Source organism: Spea bombifrons, chromosome 9 (assembly GCF_027358695.1).
Source record: "Spea bombifrons isolate aSpeBom1 chromosome 9, aSpeBom1.2.pri, whole genome shotgun sequence".
Classification (NCBI taxonomy): Eukaryota; Metazoa; Chordata; class Amphibia; order Anura; family Pelobatidae; genus Spea; species Spea bombifrons.
This window is the reverse complement of record NC_071095.1, coordinates 30,178,004-30,187,201: the sequence shown is the minus strand read 5'-3', so window position 1 is coordinate 30,187,201 and position 9,198 is coordinate 30,178,004. Positions and strand designations below refer to the sequence as shown.

General features: G+C 39.7%; 1 protein-coding gene across 6 annotated transcripts in view; it reads right to left on the bottom strand.

Moving 5' to 3' along the window:
- The window catches only part of MEIS2 (Meis homeobox 2), an 82,832-nt gene extending 73,971 nt beyond the window's left edge, over positions 1 to 8,861 (bottom strand). For 2 of the 6 annotated variants that reach the window (XM_053475639.1, XM_053475641.1), the window contains exons 1-6: positions 7,890 to 8,861; positions 6,913 to 7,142; positions 5,788 to 5,929; positions 5,144 to 5,194; positions 4,540 to 4,590; positions 2,536 to 2,685 (exon numbers count right to left, since the gene is read on the bottom strand). In XM_053475639.1, the coding sequence (XP_053331614.1) occupies positions 2,536 to 2,685; positions 4,540 to 4,590; positions 5,144 to 5,194; positions 5,788 to 5,929; positions 6,913 to 7,142; positions 7,890 to 7,901 (636 nt within the window). In that variant the 5' untranslated portion in view covers positions 7,902 to 8,861. Of the gene's footprint in view, positions 1 to 2,535; positions 2,686 to 4,539; positions 4,591 to 5,143; positions 5,195 to 5,787; positions 5,930 to 6,912; positions 7,143 to 7,461; positions 7,666 to 7,889 lie in introns of those variants that run through there. The other 4 variants (XM_053475640.1, XM_053475642.1, XM_053475637.1 and 1 more) reach the window with 4 other exon arrangements.
- Between the last annotated feature and the right edge of the window lie 337 nt (positions 8,862 to 9,198).

Genomic DNA, 9,198 nt, shown 5'->3' with positions numbered 1-9,198 from the left:
CATTTTCCGAGATAGCTCTGCCTAACACTAGGGATGTAGGATTCTTTCTGGGTGCCTTTTAATGTGTGCCTTGGACACAAACAAAAAAAACGGTAAACAATACGTTATTGATTGGTGTGCTGGAGCGTGGATAAACCACAAGCGATGTGAAGGTCCCTGTCTTTCCTCGAGGTCAATAGTTCAGATTTTTAGGCCATAATCACATCCACGTTTGTTCCAGAGAAGCTTTTTTACTTCTTCCGGAAAATAAAATTTGGAAATTAAAGGTTACGCAATGCCAGTGATTATGGTCTTGACCTTCACAGACTGTTGATAATCTCGCAGGATGCCACATTTTGACCGTGTCCATCCAAGTGCTTGGACCTTCAGTATGACCCCACCACAGAGCCGTCTGAACGCAAGTGCTTTCTCATTATAGCATTGAATTGAGAAACCGATCTCTGCAAGGGAATCTGTAACTCTGGCAATCCATTAGTTAAACCAGCGTTAATATTGCGAGAGCGCTACCGTAAAAAATAACCCCTTTACCACAAATACATTGTGGCTTTGGAGACACTCATAAATATCTAAATATAGATCCGGACACCCATAATCTAACTATAGACCTATAAAACGGCATATGTCTACTAAACACATCCACCTTACCTCATTACTAACTAAAATACGTATGTCACAGACTATCAATGCAATAGTCGGGGTCTTGTATATGGTATATAAGAAGTCCAATTAAAGGGTATTATTTTATATTGCAATATATATATATATATATATATATATATATATATATATATATATATATATACAGTATATATATATATATATATATATATATATATATATATATATATATACAGTATATATATATATATAATATGTACAACTAAATAAATTTAAGATAGGATGAGTATTGCTTGAGTTAAAGTGAAAACCATTTTGATTATGACATCATCTGGATATTACATAAGCGAGAGATAACTATAGGTCAACATGGCAGGCAACTTTGGTCTTAAAAAAAACAAAAACAAGATTCTCTTAGATATGAGAGGCTGGCCTGGTGGTAATTAGCATGCACAGATAAATGGCTGGTCACCCAAATCTGCAATTCCCTTGGACTATAAAAAGATTACTTATTACTTGGGAGCAAAGTAAATTGGCTTTAGATTCTGCCATCTGTCAGACCCCTAAACAGGCTGGGTGTAATCCACCAAGAAGGACACCAGCTCTAGAGAAGAAGCCAGACCCTGCAGACAGTGGGGGATGTACATGTGCACATGTGTGGACATTATATATATATATATATATATATATATATATACATATATATTATGGCTAAATATTTTATGGCTAAAAAGGCATTTATTTAATTTAGTCTGTGGCATTAACCCTTTTATCACTTATGACATGCAACACATTTCATTATATATAATAAATTGTATTCATACGTCGACACACACTCTTGATATATAGCCAGGGTTTATTTCAAGATTTCGGTCTAGTTAATTAGACTGCAATCCATGACCCTCTCTGTGACTTCTGGAGACCGCTACATTCCTGTCTTCCCTTTGTTTGTGGGGTGAAAATGACCTGACCAGCTGGCACTGAAGGGGTTAGAATTCATTTACATGGCGTTCTATAGGAGGCCCCACAAGCCATTTAATTGCTCTGACCCCTACCAAGTATACTGTGCGCAGGATTATAACAGAACTTGACATGGCCAGTAAATACAGTTGGGGCATTGGCTCGGTTCTACATCAACAATACTTAAACCAGCACAAAAATTACACAACAAACCAACAACCACAAAATAGTGAATAGAAATCTAACCAAATATTTATTCGCTGAAACAAACCTGACTTGGAAACTCTCTCTAAAACCTGCCTGATTCCATTGTGCCCAATTATTAGTGTTAGAAATCAATGCTTAACCTGTAATACTGCTGCTAATAATTCTCTCCAGCTCTCCTTAATAGAAAGTCAATTATTGGTTCATTAAAGGTTACGATCCTTTACTAGAAGAGGCTCCAGGCGCCTGGCTCTGTGTACCTTGTGGCCCATAAAATCAAAGACCATAACAAAAAAGGTGGCAGGTACAGGGTCCGCTCGGCACTCCCAGCCCCCCAAAAACAAAAGCTGCCTGCATGCAACCTACAGCCACTGTAGGTCATCAATGGGCTCAAAGTGTTACTAACACAACATAGCTGTATATATACATCTGTATATAAATAAATATATCCATATACACTTTATCCCTGTGCACACGTGTGACACATACCAACATACATAAAACTAAGTGGCCTGCAAGGCATTGGCTGCACATCTAGTTGGGGAATCACAGATCAGTAGGGCACAGAGGGCATGGTGCAGGCCAGCAATACCACTTAGAACAAGTCCTGCAGCAGCCCATCTGGCAGGGAAAGAGTTACTGTGTAACAAAGCAGAGGGATTCCAGAACTAGTTCTAATTCACATACAGTGTGCAAGATCAGACATGGTATAAGTCATTACATACATGATGAGGTATGTGACATGTGACTCACATGATCTGCGAGGTTCGTGGAGGATCCGGATAGTTCTTCGTGATCAGACTTTGAGCTGCCGTCCCTTTCATCGATCACTAAATCTATTGGCATTTTTCCTTTCAAACAGCTGATGTATCGATGGCAAAAATTATCACACAATTCGTGGACCTGGGGGGAGAGGCTGGGGTGAGATGGAAGTATTTTGTGTTGGTGTGAAGAGTAAAAAAAAAAAAAAAAAAAAAAAAAAAGCTGGTATCCTCCAAGAGTAACTATAATTAAGGACTGTAATAGTTGCAGGCAAGGAAACAATAAAGAAATTGTAGCAGCAGATATTATTCTCCTGAGACCTGAACAGCAACAAGTAGAAAAAGACAGGGGATGAGAGGGGAGAGAGGGAAGAGAGGAAGAGGGGAGAAGCAGGGGAGAGAGAGGGAAGAGAGGAGAGGGACAGGGGAGAGAGAGAGGGAGGAGAGGACCATGGGAGAGAGGGAAGGAAGGAGAACGGCAGAGAAGACAGAGCGAAGAGAGGAGAGAGAGGAAAGAGGGGAGAAGGGACTGGGGAGAAAGAGACAGGGAAGAGAGGTAGAGAGAGAGGGGGGAACAGGATGGGAGAGGGGAGAAGAGGATTAAATAGGAAATTAAGGAAATGGGGAGAAAAAGAAAGCAACTGCAAATAAGGAGAATCAAGAATTAAAGAGAGAAAGTACTGAGCAGAAAGACAACAAAAAGTCCTGCCACAGCGCTCTAATTCTCAATTTACCGATAATTTAATGCTAAATCCCTCCTGGACATGTGGGTAACAAAATATGACGTGAGATCCATTCCCGGGGGTATGTGGGCACCACAAACCGAAGTGAGATCCATTGCCAGGGGTATGTGGGCTCCACAAACCGGAGTGAGATCCATTCCCAGGGGTATGTGGGCTCCACAAACCGGAGTGAGATCCATTCCCAGGGGTATGTGGGCTCCACAAACCGGAGTGAGATCCATTCCCAGGGGTATGTGGGCTCCACAAACCGGAGTGAGATCCATTCCCAGGGGTATGTGGGCTCCACAAACCGGAGTGAGATCCATTCCCAGGGGTATGTGGGCTCCACAAACCGGAGTGAGATCCATTCCCAGGGGTATGTGGGCTCCACAAACCGGAGTGAGATCCATTCCCAGGGGTATGTGGGCTCCACAAACCGGAGTGAGATCCATTCCCAGGGGTATGTGGGCTCCACAATCAAGTGCATTCTCTCCGCAGGAGTGTGATCGCCACAAATCGAAGTGAGATCCATTCTTTCAAATATCTGGACTCCACAAAGCGAAGTAAGATCGATTCCCCGGGAAATATGGACACCACCAAATCCGAAGCGAGATCCATTTACTCCAGCAGCCGGTAACAGCCCAGAGCGATCTGTGGGATCCCCGGGGCAATGGAGACACCGGGCAGAAATGCTACGAACCGGTTCTACGACTGCGAATTTGTTCAGCAGAATTCGTATAATATTTTACCCAGAGACTCCCTCGGTTAATAAAACACTAATTTACTGATAAATGTACAATATCAGAGATCACAGACTGCAGGGGGACATACATATATTATATACATAGTATATAATATATATATGTATAATATATATTATTTTATAGATATACTATTTAATAATAGTAGTAGTATATAATATACATTTAATATGAAATGTAAAAAAGACATGAAAACATAAATGAAATGTATAGAAAAAAATGCATTCACTACATTTTGTTTAATTGGCTATACCTACAATATATATAAATATGTACACACAAAGATTATTTTCCAAATGTAAATTAAAATTTAACTTAAACGATATGTACACACACACACACATATATATATATATATATATATATATATATATATATATATATATATATATACATTAAATATATTACTATAAATACGTTCATACCAAGTATAGAATAGACACGGTATTTTTTAGTATTATGGCATACTTTCCTAAATAAAAATAAAGCCGTACTTAAACAAAATGTATTTACCTTTTCTAATTCCAGGAGGTGAAACCTCAGAACCTGAATGGCCTGGATCATCTGCAAGAGAGAGAACTTGGGTTATACCGTGGGGGCAAGAACCGGTCTGGGCTTGGGCAGAGTGGGGTAAAGGACCGGCCCTGTGTTAGGCTAGGGCTATAATAATCTATAATGGAAGAGAGTTATAGGAACCAGTCCTGTTGTGTGTGGGGGTATTAGTGGCTTTTTGCTGGGACAGGGCAGGGTTTTGCCCCATGTCTCGATCCTGTCAGGAGGAACCCTAATTAGCCGGTATTTGAGTTTATTCCTCGGTCACGGCTCAATCGGTCTGATCAAGACTAATCCTGAGATTTCTGATGAATGCCCTGGCTGCCAGCTCAGTGACATTAATAATCCGAGGGACACCTAACTCCACAGGTGACTCAGGACTGCCACTTCTACATGACATTTCAACTGAAAATAAGGCAAATTAACTGACCCTGCGTGCTTTCATTCCACTCTGGATATTTTCACAGAAATAAAGAAGTAAAAGTATACTATTGCTTCAACAACAACAACAACAACAATAATAATAATAATAATAATAATAAAATAACAATAATATAAATCTTACCAAGTTATCAAGTTCAGGATTTGAGGAGAAAAGTGGTTTCTCTGCCCGGACCTGAGACATAATAACGAAATAAAAACAAGTCAGAATCAACGAATTTAGGGCACAATTCCCTCAATCTTTATTCTTTTTTTTTTGGGGGGGGGGCTATTAAACCATATAAATTTGCTTTTTTGGCGAGGAATACACAAAGCCGGGTTTTCTTAGCCCAAAATAATTGTTAGTATTTGTGTATGATTCGATGCCCTATGAAGTCATAGGTATAAATGTTTTACGCAAAACTACAGAAAAATAAATATCGCTAATTAAACTATTAAACCGATTAATTTAGGTATTTTTCTTATACAATAGTACATAAAAATATAATCATTTTCGATCATTAAATTGTGATGAATAATAATGTTAACCTGCTCGTGTCTGATGTAGGGCTAGCATCATAGATCGAGTTAAGTGTTTTAATGCTGGTTAATGTTAGTTACACGATTGTTACACAGCATTGCCAATGGATCTGTATATTAGATACAATGTATCGCTGAACACGTTCTATTTACAAACATTGCGGTCATATTCTACAGTGTATCCGGGCCTGGCTATGGAGGGCACACATGCTGGGCTTTAAAGGAGGAAAAAGTCTTCAGTTGATTGACCTGTTTAGCAAATACTGCGATGTCTTCATTAAAGGAGTCCGAAGAACACACATCCCCACCCGCGACCCCCGGCTCCCGTGGGGTACACGTCGCCAATTCACATTTCTCAAAAACCAGGGCTAGCAGAGGAAACAGGGGGTGTCTAGAAAAGAAATCCCCCCAAAACAGTGCCACAAAAGAGGGGGGAAAAAACAATCAATAAATGGATTCCACAATGACAGCTAAAATCCCCCCCAAAACCCACGTAATTCCACGCAGATCCTCTAAATATTAAGTAGCAAAAGAAATCCACAGTATATATATATATATATATATATATATATATATATATATATATATATATATATATATATATATATATATATATATAATGTTATAGAGATATATAGAGCTTAAATAGATCTACAATATAGACTAATATATATATTAATTAAATGGAAAAAAGCACATCCAGCCTCCCGTGAATCTTACAATAAAATTTAAGAAAGAATATAAATCAAATAATCCAAAATTAATTTTTTCAGGCTCATTAAATTCTGTAAAAATTCTAACAATTCTATTTCTACGCCTAAAATATAATCTACACAATTATACAATTATTCGCTTAAATATCTGGGCACACAGAAGATTTCGTGCCTGCAGTATATTTTCTGTGTCTGGGAAATGAAGGATTTTCAGGTTTTCTTTCCTATCTGCATGGCAACAAACTGATTATTAATCCCACTCTTTAATCCTTAATTGCTCTGTTAGAACCGTATTCTTGCCTTTTAATTAAGTTACTGTTACTTTGCCCGGCTCCTGGAGCTAGAAAAAGGTATATGGCGAGGGGGTAGTCAACAAATCTTTTCTTCAATACAGAATTTCAAAGTTTAAAATTTTGGATTCTTTTTTAAAATATTTTTTTGTATTTTAGCAGAAATGTTGTTTTAATATACAATGTATTGATTTCCTCACTTTTTCTTATTTCATTATTTGTAAAAATTACCGAATATTGTACACTTTTCACCAATCGCCTGGGCTAGCAGGGGTTATTATTTTAATAATTATTTTTATTACTATTTACTCTTTCCTCATGCATGCTGGAATAATTGCCTGGCTATATACAGAGCATGTTCAAGTACCTACCCATAAATCGCATCTTTGTCTCGCTTTAGGGCATCGTTTACAGCAGATCCCATGCTGGTGGGCATAACATTGGGGTGGGGGGCATGAGTCCCATAGTGCTGGCTGGCATGGAGGGGGGGTCCGTGGTTTAAGTGGTGTACCGGTGGGATGGGTCGCGGGGCATGGGGGTCGCCATACATTGATGTTGGCACCCCCACTCCGTCCATGCCATAGTGTGGTAACTCATCGTACTGCCAGGAAAAGAAAAAAAGCAGAATTTAGGGAAAAATGAGAGAGGTAAAAAGATGCAAACGAAAAAAAAAATAGATCCAGACAGAATGCGGTTGGGTATAATTTAGAAAGCAGGAGGGTGGCGGAGGCCTGAGGATTAAAAAAAAAAATAATAATAAATTAAAAAAAATAAAAACAGAAATCCCCTGGAAAATATATATATTTTTTTTAAAATGTTAAAAAAAAATCCAATAAAATGAACAAATAAAAAAAAAAATCAGAAAGTGAGAAAATTTAATAAATAAAAGCTAGAAGTTCCAAGGAGGTAGAAGACTTTACCAGGAACATTGAAGCGAGTGCGGGGTCTTTACTGCTCATCCAAAAAAACCACAAATCCCCCGAATAAAAAAGAATAAAGAGCACGAGAGTGTGAGGTCCACGGAGAGAATACAAAATCTAAGAAGGGGATTTGCAGGGGGAGAAGCTGGAAAGGGGTAGCCGGAGAAAGAGACTGACATCAGGCACCCGGGCTGTAGCCAGAGATAGGACTGACTACTGAGAGAGAGACAGTGGTGAGAGAGAGAGAGAGAGAGAGGGGTGAGAGAGTGCGAGAGAGACGTCCAGATGAGACTCAACACACTGATCATACATATCTACTCTTTATTAAAACGCATATACGTTGATCTCTAAATCCACCCCCCCCCCCGCCCAGGTATGAAAATACCCCCCCCCCATCAAGTTTTTGTTGTGGGGGCATTTAAACCTACCCTTTGCGCCATCAATAAAGCTCCTGTCCGAGTGCCCTATAGTGTGTCCTCAGCCCCTCTTCCCAGCGAGGCAGGCTCTCTCCGTGTCCTGGGATGGTGGCAAAAGGGTAATGGGGGGCAATAAACACAATCTCTGTTGCCCCTTATACAATCCAGAAAAGCTTCTTCAGCCGGCACCGAGATGACACCATACAAATCATACAAACATTCTAAATTCTCAAGCCGGAGATCCACCCCAGAATATTATCCTTTTTTTTTGGTGAAAATGTGTTACTTTTGCCTGTGTTTAAAGGTCTTCTTGGTTCTCACGTGAAATCAGCAAAAAAAAAAAAGGTAATTGTAATTTATTGTCAAATCTTCCAAGTTAGGTTTAGGGTTGGCCCTAGAGAGAGCCACATGTACCCAAACTGGGGACTGTCATGGCTTTCGGCCACTTCAGATGTCAATCAGAGGCAGTGCATGTCAAGGTGCTGAATGAAGGATGGTGGCAGGAGAGGAGGAGGAAGATGATGGTGATAGTGATGATGAAGATACAACTGAGCAGCAAATCTTCCAACCCCTTCTCTCTCTTTTTTTAAGGCTTCTCCCCTGCTGCTCCTATGTTTCTATAACTCCTCTTGACAGCTCCCTACAGATCTGTGTCTGTTTTATTTTTTTTTCCAATGACACGTGAAAAAAAAATCCAAAGGATGCAAAAAAAAAATGTAAAAAAAAAAAAAAATTCAAAACTCCAGGAGAAAAAAAAAATTAAATAAATACAAAAAAAATGAATTTAGTTAAAAAAATGCAATAATAAAATTAATAATTAAAAAAAAAAAGTGCTTCCTTGTGCAGGGAAGTGATGAGCTGAGGTGGGGATTTTGCAGCCTGTCTGTGGCAGATGAGTGACTGCTGGCAGGTTGGCTGCTTCTGGCTTATAGAAGAGACTCAGTTTGTGGAGCTGATCGGCGGGAGAATGAAAATGATGGAACCCGGAAGTAGAGGGAGCCAGAGCCAGTCCTACGACACAGACACGTGTAGGGAGGCAGAGACTCGGGAGGCTGGGCAAGCAATCAGGAGTGCTGGGCCTCCACGGGCAGGGCTTGGGAGGCTGGGAATGGGGGTGGCTACATGGCCAGATCCTTCCTAACACTACACAGATCTTTTTTTTCCAGATCCATTTAAATAGCAGTCTGATCCCACACTGTCCTAGCCTCACGATCACAGCACATACCCATACACTCACACACCCTTGCCCTTTAAATCTGTTCTAGATCTATTCGTGCAAGCAAACAGGCGTATTCTGCTAAACGCGTTCAAAAAAATCAAG